We start from the raw sequence: 15,927 nt of genomic DNA on the forward strand, positions 1-15,927 counted from the left end.
GAAGGAAAAGCACTGAGCACAGATGAGAGAAGATTATTTACACTTACCTTTCCAAAATCTCTGAGATTTGCCAGTGGAAACTAACTAATACTAGCTTTGCAACAGCATGTGATACCTAGGTAGAAAAGAAAAGAAAAAAGTCAAGTTAGGCACATTTTGAGGCCACACCTCTGCTTAGGGCTATGATTTTATAAGACTAGGAAGTTGTACAAACTCAGTACAACACCCCCACAATACTCAATTCCCACTGAACTAATAGACATAAAGTTCACAGCCAGTGCACCTGCAGGTTGAGTGAAACATGGATGCACCCAAACTCACATACTGAGTCACAACAGCACAGAGAGGAAGGAATCAAGAGTTCACTGGACTAGCTTAACTGCTCATGGGAGCCCCACATCCAGTCCTGAAGTTACCGCTTGAGAGGCACAGATCAGGCTGGGATCAGGGTTCTCACCGAGTGTGTAAAGTAGGAACCAGAGGGCAGATGGATGCCACTTTCTGAGCTGGAGGAGCAGTAACACTCTGCAAACACAGGTATACTGTGACAGCAAAGGGTAGGGAAAAAACCAAAACATTTCCCCAAGCCTTCACTGCAGAGGAGAGTGATATGCTGGACTGGAACAGGAAGATAGAAAGCTACTGTGACAGGGCCTATTTCCATGCAGAGTTTTTTGCATTACGTGGACTCCTGGCAAACACTGGCACAGTCCATGCTAGCCCCAGCACTCTCAGGAATACTGCAACATAATATTTAAAGTCATGTTACAAGGGTACAAGCAAATGAGTTCTCCTTTGTGTCTATGTATTAGTTTATTTCAGAAGGAAACAGACTGGTTTGCTTTTAGTACAAAAAGGCTGGTACCCACCAAGACCACAGGCATCTGCTGAGCTGTTGAAGGGTCAACCTGCCTCTCAACCCCTTCGTGCTCTGGAGTTCAAACAAAGCATGGAAAGACATCTCTTCCAGGGGAATTCCTGGAAGTAAGGCTCATGACCCCTGTCTCCTTACTTCTTCCTGTGCTAGGAAGGATGGGTGCAAGCCCAGCGGTCTGCACATTCTGCATTCAAACAACCTTTGATGTTAAACGGTTCTACCTCCCACACTCCAAAACAAGCTATTACCATAGCACCTCTACTACACATCTAGAAAACAAAACTCCTTCCATCCTAGGTTAAAGAAAAGTTCCTTTTTTCCCCCCTCCAAGGAAGCTGTCAGCCCAAATCATCAGCTGAAAAGCCATAACCTGCCTTGAATCCTGACAAAGGTGAATCACAGGATCCCATGTACTGGTAATACAGATACACAGGAACCCCACCACAACCCTGGAAGGAAAGAAAGCAATGGTCACTCCTTCAAAACAGACAGGCTCTGCACACCTAGGGACAGCATATTCACTACTCTTCTAAATCTACCCCACTGAAGAGGTGCAGTTTCACAACACAACTGACCTATTCCTGCCACATGATACCTCCCCGTTCCTACACTGGCATTTCTCAGCATTGGATGGTGGATTCAGCAAGCTAAACCAGTGTAGCACTAACCCACAACACAGATGGGGGTTTTAACTGCCTCTCATCCACCTCTACTTTCCTATTTGCCCACTTTGCTGGCCACTAAGACATCCCAGTAATAAAAGAGTAATTCTCAACATTTAGATAATCCCTTTTCTATCAGAAGTGAAGCATCAGCTCTGGTGTGTCACCTTCCTCAACTTCACCGGTGACGTGTCCCTCGGAAAACAAAGGCTGCCCTCCCTCCCAGCACAGAAGCTTGGGATGAGCTGGAGCGTGGCACGCAGGGCTGCTGCTGACAGCACATACAGCTTGCTCCAGTTTTCCAGATGAAGTGCCACTGCCAGCCTCGGATGGGTTGTTATCTTAAGCTCCCAGCCTGGCAAACCCAGACAGACACCTTTGACTTGCTTGTACAAGGAAGACATCTGCATTTCACGTTTGTAAAACAAACAAGCATGAAGAATGTGGTCTCTGCAAGACTGGCTTCCTGCAAATGCAAACCACACACTAATGAATCACTCTCTAACAGCAATGAAATTATTCCTCGGTAGCAGTAAGGAAGAAATACCATCCTGACAAAAAATATCAAGCCACCTGACTGAAATGGGACGTCCAACTGTAATATATGAAAATGAGTCTTTTTTCAGTTGGGTTTGCAGATCCTGAGGTGTAGCATCCATTGCAGCATCATGACTCCATGAAGCTACTTGTTCCCAGAGGATAAACCAAGTACATTCAAGAATGAAGATGTATAGAAAGAGAAATACAAATACCAGCATACACATTTCTGAAATCTAATAAACTATCCCAATGGAATCAAATGCTTTTAAGTTATTTGTCAGGCAAAATGTGGAATTAATGCTCCAGAAAGATGCTATATTAACAGATCTAGAAGAATAACAAAGCTTCTGTGACCATTTCTATTTCGCTCCAACTGCAAACACTGGCAGGATCAGCTGTAATGCTGATTTTATTGCTTTCATCATAAAAATACCCAAGAATAAAACATTTTCAATTCATAAAGCCAGGTTCATGTCATTTCATAAAAGCCCTGAAGCAGAAAAGTTTTTGGTACTACCTGGTTGCAGTGCATGCCATCTTGCACAAAGGAAGTCCCAGAGTCAGCAACGTACCCACAGTGTGCTTGGCATGGCAGGACAAGCTCTTACATGTTAAAGATAGATAACACGCAAACTGTAAGAGAAAGGGATGGGAAAGGAGCAGGTAACTGATGAGGCTGGAGCCTTGCCTGCTGTGTGGTCTCACCACGTTACAATCTAGGTCCTGCTCACCACCAGCAAAGTTAGTAATTCGGAAGGCAAATGTGAATCTACCATCAGGGGCAAAGACCACCGGAGAGATTCAAGAAAACAAGCATGAAAAGAAAAAGAACCATTTAACTAAAGCATGTTCCTATTGATTAGCAGCATTCTCCAGTCTCTTCAATGATTGTACATTCACAACGAGTGAATGATTGTACCAAGTCAGCCAGTTCTTCCACAACACCACCCCAGAATAATTGAAGTATTTCTACGTAGGCAGGAGCCAAAACATGCTGAACACAGAAAAATACCACTGCAATCAGAAGCTGGGTCCACATGTACATAATTCATTACCTTACAATACTGGAGAAGCAATGCACAAGCAGATACTGCTGGCTGAACTATTCAACTAGAAGACATCAATGCCCCCTCCATAAGCACCCACTGCAGCCTCTCAGCTTAGGAAATAAGCCTTGATTGCTGTCCAGGCACACTGTACAATACAGCATTTCCTGGACAGTCAAAAGTTTAACCCAATAAAAGATCACAAGGTTATAAAACATGTCAGAAAGAGCTATGATTCAGTCTCCTACCAGTCACTGAGTGCCACAAGAACCTCAGCTTATCCAGGAACAATAACGCTTTCTCTCAGACACAAAACAAATCATAGCATCATAGAATGGTTTGGGTTGGAAGGGATCTTAAAGCTCATACAGTTCCAACCCCCTGTAATGGGCAGGGACACCTTCCACTAGAGCAGGTTCCTCCAAGCCTCATCCAACCTGGCCTTTGAATAAAAATGATGCTTCTGATAAATAGTCAGCTTTGTTTAAACTTTCCTATTTTTGTTTTAGAATACTAAGACCCAAAAAAGATGGAGAGAGCCCACGTGGTATCTTGCTGGCAGCAGGTCATTTCAGTAAAACACTTCTCCAAGCCACAGAAGGGAATGCATATTCTAGATGTTGCGTAACTATGTTAGATCTTGTCTACAGTTGATGAATTGTGCCAGTACTTCTACATAACTTGACTTCTCCATAGCTCCTCTTGCTGTGATTAAACTTATTAAAGTTCAGAAGATGAAAGCTGAAAGCAGCAGACATGCTACAAGATTTCTTTCTTTCCCTCAGTCACATTTCCCCATTTTCTCACCATCAGCTTAAAAGTTTAACATCAAAGATCAGCTCTAGTCTAAATCTGAACCTGGAAAATCGGACTGAAAACCAGGCTTCTTTCTTCATAATGGGGTGGCAAAGCTGAAAAAGAGGATCTCATCCAACGTGCCATTTCCAACTGCACCTTAAAACAGGAATTTCACCACCTCAGAAGCCTCTTCCAAACCTCCATCAGCTTAACTCTGACTTACCAGTCATAGAAGGCTGCTGACTGCCAGAAACAGGCATCAAACGCTCATGTTTACGACTGCACGGGAGAAGGGCTGCAGTGCCTGTGCACGCAGGTTGCACCAAGGGGAAGCTGCTCTGCATAAGGGAAACACTCTACAGGGGTTATAAAAAAAAATAAGAGTCTGAAAAATTTACATAGTGCTGGGTAAAATTAGCTTCTGAAAGCAGAACAAAGACGTAATGTCGCTGCATCAAACACATCCACTCGCCTTCTGCAAGGCAGCACAGTATTTATTTTTCTTATTATTTCTATCACCATTTATCTCCTGGGTTCTTTACTGTCCAAGATAAGCAAAATGCTCACACTTCTAAGTGAGAGAGTCTGGTACTTTTTAGGACAAGACAATATCAAAAGAACAAAAATATCAAACCAAAAAGAACTAAAAGAACAAAATATCAAAGGAGCTCTGCAGGTACCTTATGTTTATAGAGCTCTAAGACAACTGTGCCTCAACTTGCTTCCCTAGATAAGCTAAACTGAAGAGCTGAAGCTTCGTGCCTCTACAGTAGAAAATCTTTCCAACCATGCCACTCTGACAGTTGCTAATTCAGACAGCAATGTTTCCTAAAAGCTCAAAACCCACCATCTTTTGTAGAGCTTACATTCTACAGAACCCCCTCATGCATATTTATGTCACATGCATATCTCATGAGTTCATTTCACTGTTCTCCAAGGGATGGCCTATTTTTTTGGAGGTGTGTTTCAATCGCCACTTTCACAGAGATATGGTATCAGGAATTTGAAACAAGAATCATCACATGATTCTCAGATTCAGTTCAGAATGAGTTAGAGATATTGTGATCTGGTTGGGGCTGACATCCCATGGCTTTGCACCAAGCTGACAATTCCTGTTAGATCAGGGTTGCACTGAAATGTCTGGCTGAGATGAACACAAACCTGGCATAAAGAAATGCAGCTTCAATTTCTTGTCCTTTCCCTAATCAAAGGGTTTTATCCAAATAGATTTAAGCAAATAGGATTAATCTCGAGAAGCAATTCTTTTAATCCATGAATGGGTTTTGTTAGTTCTACAAGGGAAAGATGAACTTTAGGTATTAGTTTGTGTTGCATCAAAATTTCTAAAAACACACTCTTAAATCCTTTACAAGAGTAAAAATAGAGAGAGCAAGAGCCTCTGAAATTGTTGGTGTTGGTGAGCAACTATGGGCAAAATAGAGACTGAATTAAGATGGTGACAGAGTAACACCTTTTAGAGAGAAGCTGTAATTTGTACTGAATAATTCTGCTGAAGAAAAAAAAGCCCCTTCAGACTTGCTTTATTAAGGCTACTGAGGTAAAGAAAGTGACCCACAGATAGGAAAAATACTGGTTTACACACATTTCTCTTGTGCAAAGGAGATCTGACTCCCTCCATGCCCCACTGGAAAAAGCTTTCTGACTGCCCTGTCTTTACTGGAGGATTTCTCAGAAAACTGCAGAAATAATAGGAATTAAGAAAAAAATAAAGGGCAACCAAAAAGCTTTTTTTGGACGACATTTTCTCTTTTACTTTGATCTACCTCTCCCTTAAACAGACTTCCAATATGCAGTCCTGGTAGAAAACTCTTGAGGTTGCAGGGGCTTAAGCTGTGATCAACATCACCTACCATAAACACCCCAAGTGTTTAATATCTTGTCAAAATCCTCTGTATCTGTTACAAGTTTCTGAGCATTAGAATGCTGTTTATGAAATTGAATTCAAATTAATTTCACTTATCAAGGATAAAATACAAAGTTGCAACAAAATCAGATACCCTGCTCTTTTTTGCTGGGTTCAATCAAGCCTAAAATTGTGGGAAAGAGCCCTCCATCTTTTCACCCACAGTATTGCTTACAATTTGTCTGACATTTCAGCCCCCCTCCTGATTACCGACTGCAGGGAAAGAAATGCAATTTGGAATCTGTAGCTGCAGTCTTAATACCCTGGAAAGGGTTTGACAAGCAGCAGTACATGAGCTGTGCTTCATCACAGGGTTTTAATCTGTACCCCGTCACTCACCCTCTAGCATGCAGAGATCTGGTGTCAGTTCACAAGATTAGAAGCATATTTAGGAGGCAGAATGCAGTTTGGGAATGACAAACACTGCTGGTGTTATACACATGATTTGTGAAGCCATCGGTGCATAACCTAGTTGGCCACATACTGAAGAAAGGGGACCTTGGGTTAAATTCTAACTCCTTCTCCACACTTACACATTGCTTTAATCCATCCGCTCTCCTACACAAGATAGCAACAATTTCAGCTGCAGCTGCCAACAAACAGGATCAGTAGGACTCAGCTAGGAAATCTTAACATACGTATTCCTCAAGCTGTTAGGTTATTCTTCCTGAGGAGATTCAGAAATAAATTACAAAAAATAAGACTTGAGCAAGATGCTATGCCAGAGGCATTACAGAATAGCTATGAGGTTCCTTCTTTGAAAGGTTCAGAGTGAAAGAAATGCAGCAAGAAAGCTGTAAGACAGCACACAGATATAAGATTGACATGAGACTCCCCAGCTCTACTTGCTGCAGCTATTCTTTCCAACCTAACGTAGTGTTTGAGAGCATCAGTGCCCCGTGCACGTTACACTGCGCTCCCCATGTGCTGCCAACACACCCCACAGCACTCAGCTCAGCCCTTGCCTAGGTGCTTTCCCAGCAAAACTCAGGAGAACTGGACAATTGCTTCTGGTTGACAGAAAGGAGGATTCTGAGGACACACAGGGAGGAAGCAAAGGGCAGGTAATAACCCAAGTCCACACAACTGTGACTGCCAGTCACTCAGGACACAGGGCTGCCAGCTCGAACTGGAAAGCACGGGTACATGCATACAGCATGGCGCAGGGTTTAGGTAAGCGTGCAGTGAGTATTCCCAAATAACATAATCCTTTCCTTGACAATCCCAGCTTCTGAGAGAGTTTTTCTCCTGTTAGAAAAAGATGAAGAGAGGAACATCTTTGTAAGCCAGTGTTTCATAGCACACAGCATAACTCGCTCCCGCTGCGCCATCCTTAACAGGCACAACACCCTGGTTTGGCAACGTGCTTCAGCTGCTTCACGCCGCTCCTGTGATCCTGCTGTCCAGCTGTAAGCTTGCAACATGAAACAGTTACTGAAAGATTGTTTTGGCATTTTTAATGACTTGTGTCTTGCCTCCACCTCCCACCAAGATCATACTCATCAACAGCTGCGAACAGACTTTTTTCTGCTCCCTGCAGAGTCACACTGGCTGCAAGATACACTTAAGGCATGAATCACAAAGAAATGTGTAGGCTATAATCACCCTCCACATTTGTGGCTCATTTTCCCAATCAAGTTGAGAATTTCAACAATAAGGAACAAAACTGATTTCTCTCCTCAAGTGACTTCATGAAGTTGTCACAAGGTCTGGGCTCTCCAGTCAGCTCTTACCTTCCTGGCCAGAAGTCTATGAAAACCTACTACGCTTTCTTTTCTTAAAGACCTTTAGGAGTCTAAATAAAACACACACTGATGGCAGTTATGGACATATTCATGCTCTCTTGATGTTTAACATAATACTAAAGTACACACATTGTGAATCTAGCAGGCTTTTGTACAGCAGAACTTCCAGGATCTTTCTGTTTAGGAACAAAAAGTGAGTAAAGATCAAATGTACGGCTCAAATGTGTGTGCTCCAAAGGGTTACAGCTTCAGACTGGATGCCCCTCGTAATGTTGGCTTGATATTAAAACACAGAACATGGTACAGATATAAACCTGACTAATCTAGGGTTTACAGGTACTTGGAATTAGCACGTTATCATTGCCAAACAGCACCATAGGAGTTCTGTGGAGAAGTCAAATTTGCCTATCAAGCTCTACCATTTATTATAAATGATGTTTAAATATTTACTGCTTACTAATATATACTAACATTTACCAATGTTGGCTCTTATGGACATTAACTTTGAACATAAATTTTTCAAAACCTGTTCCTATATATGTGCATGTCAATATTTCAAGGGGCTTTCATACCTCTCCTGTACTTGAGGAACTCTGGTACAGCTCAACTTTTATGACTTCCATTTTATGTTGCATGTAAGTTTAATGAAGCCATTATGGCATCAAAAAAAAAGCACAACCATGCCACACAGCAGGTTTGTTCAGATAAGCACCCCACACCACATGCCTGGTGTGGTCTGTACAGCAGTGCCGGGAGGCACACGCTGGTGTCTTCACATCTGCATCTTTACGGACTTTTTGGGATCGCGTTAAACGGGCATCCTGTGAGCACCAACTCCTGCGGGTAGAGCTGTTCACACAGGCTGCCAATCTCCACGCACATGACTCTGGATCTGCTAAAGATGGTATCTGAAAAGGACCGCTGCCAGCATTCACCAGGCAGCTCTACAAACTCACTGTTCTGTGTCAGCGCAATTGGAGTGTGGGGAAGAGTTTCAGAGGGACGTGTTTTTCTGAGCAAATACTAATTTAAGTTGCATTAAAAGATGTGACATCAATTAGGTGAGCAAGAACACATGAAAAACTGGTTTATCTCTGAAAGATCCATAGTGATAACATGGATTAATTGATTCAGAACTATGTAATGTCATCAAATACTTTTTGCATCTACCAAGTTTTATTCTTCAAGGAACGGGGCTAAAAAAAACCCCCTACAACACAAGCTGTTATTTCAAGGAGCAAAGGAAGTAAACTTTTTGCTGTCTAGTAAATATTTGCACATTACTTGCAAGCAAACTGAAAATTCCAAGTTCTTCGATTTTACAGTTCCTTTGGTTTTAGTGGAAAGACTACATCAGTATCACTTGCCTGTAATACACAACTACCTTCTCCTTGTTCTCTTGTGCAGAAATATCTTAGCTTCCTCATGAATGACAATCAGCTTCTGAAAAGATCTAAAATCAAGTAATGATTTATTCATAAACTGTAATTGTTTTATCTGGTGGTTTATATCACCAGTTTTAAAAAACCATTGCTAAAAACTAGAAAGATCCATGTCACCACTGAGATGGAGCAACTACTGCCTCTCATGTGGAACAGCACAGATATTCCACACTTGCACTGAGACCCTCAGCAGAGCCAGGAAGCGTCATTCACAAACAAAAACAACATGACATCATCACACACTTAATTGCTTGCCAGTGACAGGGTCAACTTTGTTTGCACAACTGTTGCCTATCATACTGTTTGTATGCATGGACTGATACTGCCACGCCAGGACCCACAATCACTCAATGACCACTGACAGAGTTATCTTGAAAACAAACTTATGGCTATACAATGTCAATTCATTATTTTTGAAAGATAATGGATCTTTTAAGTATATCTACTTTTTAAAAAACAACTGTTGTAATTCCTTTGCTGGTCTGCAGGAATACATGTCATTCTGCTTTCAAGAGTATTGCTCTTAAGTGTTGACTGTTGGTTAAACAACCTTTTGAGGAATGAAAAGTGATCTGCTTCAATTCACAGGCCTTTTGGTCAGAGAATCACAGCTTTGGATATCAGCTTGAGATTTTCTTCTGGCGTACTGCAACAGAGATAGCCCGTCCTAATTTTAGTCAGGGTATTAACTGAACCCTCTGGAAACAGGCCTTCAGATTAACAGCACTAACCCAGAGCAAACATTTCCTCCTTCTTTTCTTGGAAAGCAAGAATTTTAGTTCTTATTAAAACCAAAATGAGGAGAAACTTTCAGAGTACCACTTACAAAGTGTCTCTTGCTTCTGCATGGTTCTGGGATAACCACTACCATAGCTGCAAACCCACCACACAGCACGGCTGGTTCTACCTACCACTACCTTGTTTGTACTAATTTTTCTATGCTCTAACTCCCCACCGGATAAAAAGACAGTCAGAAGAATTCAAGGTAAAAGGTTCCTATGACAGTAACAGATACAAGGGCATACATCTACCTACATGCTGGGTTTCATGCTATTAATCAGACTTCAGCTTTTCTCTGATCTTTGTCTCTCTGGCATAGATAAAACCCAAGCATTGCATTCACACTTTTAAACATATGCAGGGCGCTCACACCTGACCTGACGTTCACCAGCCAACACCAGGTTTGCTCAGTTGTCTGTTTAGCTTCGGTAGGAGTGAGAACAAAGTCAGCTGTAACTCATAGGAAATTAAAAGTTAGCCAGGAGGGTTTCCAAGGAAGATCACCCTTTACCTCCACACTTTTAAGAACGTAAGAATTCAACCATCAGCCTGAAACAGCTGAACAGTTTAAAAACCAGATGTTGAGGGTTAATGAGCACAGCAAATGAAATACTATTTATTTAGATTATTATTAGCTGGTAATGCTACAGATTGCAAGTATGAAGACATAAAGCTCTGAATACCCATTACTAGTCTTAAAAGTGTATAGACAATATGACACAGAGAAAAATCATGCTTAATACCCCTCAATTCAAGCTTCGGAAAGTGACTCACCTAATGACAATGTACAGTGTCAGAACATTCAAACATGACATTGAGTCCATTTATTGCATTCACTTTTTTCTTTGCTTTAGGGAATTGTATTAGTCTATTAATTTCTTGTGATAGCAAATTGCTCAGACACCATGTCACTGTACTTTGATATTGTACTTCCTGAAGAATCTTCAATTTACCTTCATCTTTGTCAGGGGCAACCACTCTGCCTTAAATCCAAGCTAATGCTTGGACATAACCAGTAGCTATCACAAGGTAAAGGAGATTAAATCAACAAAACGAGCTAGCATGCTGCAAAAGAGCCATCACCACTGTGCAAAACCCCTAAGACATTATGAAAGGTAGTCTTCAAAAGAAAGTTTTTAGAGCTCAAGCAAATTAGGGGGAAGAAGTTAAAACAGTTCTTACGAAAGTCTGCCCTTGGTTATTCATATCCATTAAATCAATGGAAAATAACGATAACAAATAGCTCAACATGTTCTATTGAATTTAATTCTTCTCTAAGCTTGTTAATTCAATGCAAATTCTTTCCACTCCAGTTTGTCGCAGAAAACTAACAAAATGACAAGTTTCCTTGGGAAAAGAGAGGGGAAGGAAGAAACGGGGTCACTGAAGTATTGTCAGAAAGTATGCCAGGAAACAAAAAAGCACATGCTGCAGATCCACAACAGATTTCCAAGGAAAGAGCAATTCTTGCACCACGGCTGCTAGTAAACAGGGAATTAATGTGGCACTTCAAGAGCTAAAGTCTTTGTGGCTTACAAGATAACAGTATTTCAGGTTTCTACCCAAATACATTTTTATCTTATCATGCACAAACCAAAATGTAACATTTCATTTTTAAGCAAATATGCAGGCATATTCTTCATATAAAAGGAATCTAAAATGTCCTCTGCTTGGACCGTATTTGGGGCAAGATTCGAGCTAGCAGGTTGGCATTATCTGGGGAACTCAGTGAGGCTTTCAGAATTCTTGGAAATTTTATTTTAGCTCTGGAAGCCTAATTTTAAAGCCTAAATAAAGTATTGCTTTTGTTAATTCAAGAGAGCAGTATGGCAGGGGTCACCTTTTTGAAGAGGGCTCCATTTGAAGACAAACAGTAAGGAGCAGAAAAGCTGTTCTAAATCTTTACTTAATCGCTAAGAACCAAGAGCAACTGGACCAACTATTCTCATTTGTTCTTCTCTTTTGCCTCCCTTTTCTGACAATCTGTAGAGAACAGCAGGCATTCAGAGCTCAAACTGCACATTCTGAAGAAATCAAAACACAAGTTTGACAGTCAAGAAAGGGTAAAACTTCATTTTCTGAGATGGTGAATGCTGAGTACAAGCACAACAGACGGGAAAATCAGCTAGAGATGCAGCAAAAAGTGTGAGTGCACTTCAGAGCCTGTGGTTTTTAGGCTTTACAGTCCTCAGGCTTTATTGTTATACTGTTTCTATAGGACACGAATGTGCAAATAAGGACCAAGAGATCCCTCTTATTTTTTAATATTAGGTTTGATTTAGACCAATTTAATAGGAATCAAAACCTATGCAACATGTTTTTTATATGCTGTGATTATCCATCCTGTTTCAGAGGTTGTTCCAAGGAACAAGCACTAGGAGACCTGTTGCAAAGCAGATGCATCAATGATTTCAAACCAGTGTCAACATCTAGAGCTTAGAAAACTCTGCCTTCCTCTGACCCACGCTGGGACTGAAGCACACTGATGAGGCAGAGGGGGAACCTCTTCTTATTCCTACCCTGTACTAAAGTAAATTGGTTGCACAAAGAGAAAGAAAAACTTTGTAAAATTCTTATTGAGCATAATACCATGGAGCTGATTCAGAGTGTGACTCTTCTGTGATGAATTAGTCACTACAAGAGCTGGCAAGTGCATTGTACTTTAATTGCTGTCACTGCAACGGCAGGGTTAATAACTGGCATGACAGCTGATCTGTCTTTGAAAGTCTATGATTATTCTCTCAGAACCAACAAAGAAAGGTGGTTTTGTTAGAATTAGAGTTTCAGCATGTCTTCCTATCTGTCAGATTTCTCAAACACAGCTGTACCAGTCTGCATCATTTATGATTTGGTTTGTTTCTTTTCTATCTATCCTCTTTGCATCGTGCTAATGCAAAGAGTTATAATTCAGGAATTTTGGTTATGAAGCTCAGCTCTGCAAAAAAACCCCAAATTTGTAAGAAGCAACATTCAGTAAGGAAGGTTTTTCAGGCCCCAGAACCAGTATGCAACAATTGTAAACCTTCGACTCAGTTTTGAACCAGGGACCTTCAATAATGTACCTCCAACCCCCGTAAGAGCAACGTCACCACAGCTTTTATTTCAATGTGTATACTCCACATTTGCCTTTTCAATCACAGACTTATTTTAGGGTCAGAAACCTTTCCTCACCTTTAACGTGGCAGCCAAGCTGGCCATGTGTTCATTCAGAGTGCTCTCCGACTCCTTGTAAGTCAGGCAGGTGAACTGATATTCCTCTGGATCAAAGGCATCTGCTCCCTGCTGCTCCACGTCGTTAGCTACCCCATCATAATAATCCTCAATATCCCCAGGATCCTCATCCTCTTCCTCCTCCTCGCAATTAGGGTCATAATCCTCTTCATTGCTGTCAGAGCCCTGGCTGTTCATGTCCACGGACATCTTAATGCCCTGTCAAACTGCAGACCAGGAAAGCAATTGCAGCTTCTTTTTCTCCTCCAAACTTTATCGTTCTTTTGATTTCATCTGAGCTCTGTCTCCTAAGGGGGGAAAAACAGTTTTTTTCTGTTGCCTAAGGAATTGTAAGAGAGGCCACGTCAGCATCATACAGGTGATCAAACAGCCAGGAACAGACCAACCCAACGGCCCAGCTACAGACAATTCTGCTGGGCAGGTCCCTGGTTTGGATCCACTGTGAATCTTATACCTGCAAAGCCGAAGCTGCTCGTACAAGGCAAAGTCTAAAATCTCAGAGACTGGCTTATTCCATTGCATCCTAGTTCCCAGAGTGGGCCCCAAGACTTCTGACATTTGGAAAGCGGCTGCATAACCTTCACTACAGATCTTTTCAAAGATACACAACTAAGTTTATGATATTAAGTTTTTACCAACAGCCTGAAGTGCTGCAGAAAAACATCACATCCATTTCATCAACAGGAAAAACGCAAACCCCTGAACTATGACCACAGTAGCCAGAAAGGCCACCTGTGACACCCTGTACAAGTCCACACTGCTTCAGAACCACAGCAATTGAGACTTCAGAAATTATGACAAGCAAAGAGATCTCTCGCATACACCCAATGTAACACTCTTCAATACTATCTCAAAAGAAATGGTGAAATTAGGGAATCCCTTTAAGAAGGTTCTACTGGATGTGATGTGGTTTGGGCCTCGCATTTGAGGGGGCAAATGCAATTATCTCATTTTATTACCTTCTCAGTATAGACTTTTTACCTTCTGAGGGCAGAAATTTATGCTCCTCTTGACAGCTGCTATTCAAGAAGAATCAGAACAGCCAACTGAACTACAAACCTTCTGCTGTGTAACTGAATCACGTGAATTTGAGTTCTAAGAGGTTCAGTATCAACCTTGAATTGTGTCATCTCTTATGTAGTCACAAATTTCCATTTAACCAAATAATTTAAAGAAAGAACATATTAAATACAAAAGACTTAACAAAGCTGTAACTGAATTTTACATATAAAAAACCATATGTAAAGCTGTATTTTCCAGAAGCAGCATGTATTGGGTTTCTTATACATGTTTGCGTTTTGCATCACTATGTTGTTAGCTCTGTTACTCAAATATATTCCCACTGTATCACAATTTGTAGCTGCTGGGGAAACCATAACCCAGCTTTGAGAATCCTGGTTTTAGAGCACAGGAAATCACAACCACCGATTTCACTATTTTTCCTCAACTTGTCTGCTTTCTGTTTCCAGCAACCTGGCCAGGCAGCACAGAATAACCATGAGGAGATGTGATGTACAATTAATTTGAGGGGCAGCAGATAAAAACATCCATTGAGAGAAGATGAAGGCTAGCAGCTAATTGTATTTTCCCCTGAATTCTGGTATCTATTCCTTCCATTTGCCTCTTGATTCCTCAGCCATCCACATGATAAGTAGCAGTAGTAGTAGATAAGTAGTAGTTTTATAGCACTGCTTCCCATTGAACTTTGGAGGAGCAGAGGCACCATCTCTCCATATTGGAAGGAGACAGGCATGAAATCTGATTTGACAGACACAAGGCAAATCTGAATCGTCCCTCCCTCTACCCTGCTTAGAGTTAATGATTCAGTTCTGGGCTTAATATGTATCAACACTGACCTTTTGCACAAAAATACTGGATCTTTACCTGCTAAACCTTACATTAAAGGAACAACTGTGAGCATTCCTACAGAGCTATCCATAGCCCAATGTGCCACAGCTTTGTTTGGCCAACCTCAGAGCATCACAAAGCCCAAGCAAGTTTCACCAGACAGGAAACGTCCCATACTCAGATCATCCCACACCCTAGAGATGGAAAAAACCCCACCCCAAACACTGGGTCCATTTGCTCTCTCAACACCTAGAGAGTCCCATCCAAGCAAGGAGATGTTTTTAGGTATCTAGGTAGAATAACAGGCCCACCTGGTACCTCGGCAGTTATGTACCAGTCACTGGGGAGGAGCCTCAGAAGAGCAGAGATGTTTCTCTGTGCCACTAACACACTTATTTGAACAGAGGAACTGTTTGCACGGGCAAATGGGACAAATCAAGCAGAAAACAGCCTGCAGACAGGATGACTTTCATGACTCATCACAACACTCTAGGAAAGAGCTCCACTTCCAGCATAACGGAACATCACACGGACATGCATGGAGAGAGGAAGGCTAAGGCACAAGCTATGTGGACAAAGCATAGCAGGGTACTAGGAAAACGAGGCACAGAACTCACCTAACACTCAGCCCAATGCCCTCATTCATGACCAAATCACAAGCTCTCTAAAGCTAAGGAGAGACACAGGTAATACTTGACAGCAGTAGTTTTTAAGATAATAAAGACGTTAAGCTCGAAAGAGAGGGTAAAAAAAGCAAAGAGTATTTAGATTAAATAATTACCATAATCTCCCAAATCAGATTATAAAATTTTAGACCGTATTTAGATTGCTTTCCTACCCAAGAGAGGATGAGGTCCTTCTTTACCACCTTCACCCGAGATACTCCATCTTCACTAACACTGGTACAATTTAATCCCCTTGCTCTCTCCACCTCCCTGCAGGAACTCCCAAACACACCCACCCCTATGCTCTGCAGCCTGCGGCTCCAGCACAGATGCCCTCTTGCTGACTCCTGCTTTGCAACACAATTCTTC

General features: G+C 41.6%; 1 protein-coding gene across 1 annotated transcript in view; it reads right to left on the reverse strand.

The window, feature by feature from the left end:
* ARIH2 (ariadne RBR E3 ubiquitin protein ligase 2) overlaps positions 1–13,336 on the reverse strand; it is a 27,705-nt gene extending 14,369 nt beyond the window's left edge. The window contains exons 1-2 of the mRNA XM_010013612.1: positions 12,986–13,336; positions 48–115 (exon numbers count right to left, since the gene is read on the reverse strand). Coding sequence (XP_010011914.1) covers positions 48–115; positions 12,986–13,234 — 317 coding nt within the window. The 5' untranslated portion in view covers positions 13,235–13,336. The remainder of the gene's footprint in view (positions 1–47; positions 116–12,985) is intronic.
* Between the last annotated feature and the right edge of the window lie 2,591 nt (positions 13,337–15,927).

Source organism: Nestor notabilis, unplaced genomic scaffold, assembly GCF_000696875.1.
Source record: "Nestor notabilis isolate BGI_N333 unplaced genomic scaffold, ASM69687v1 scaffold31924, whole genome shotgun sequence".
NCBI lineage: Eukaryota > Metazoa > Chordata > Aves > Psittaciformes > Psittacidae > Nestor > Nestor notabilis.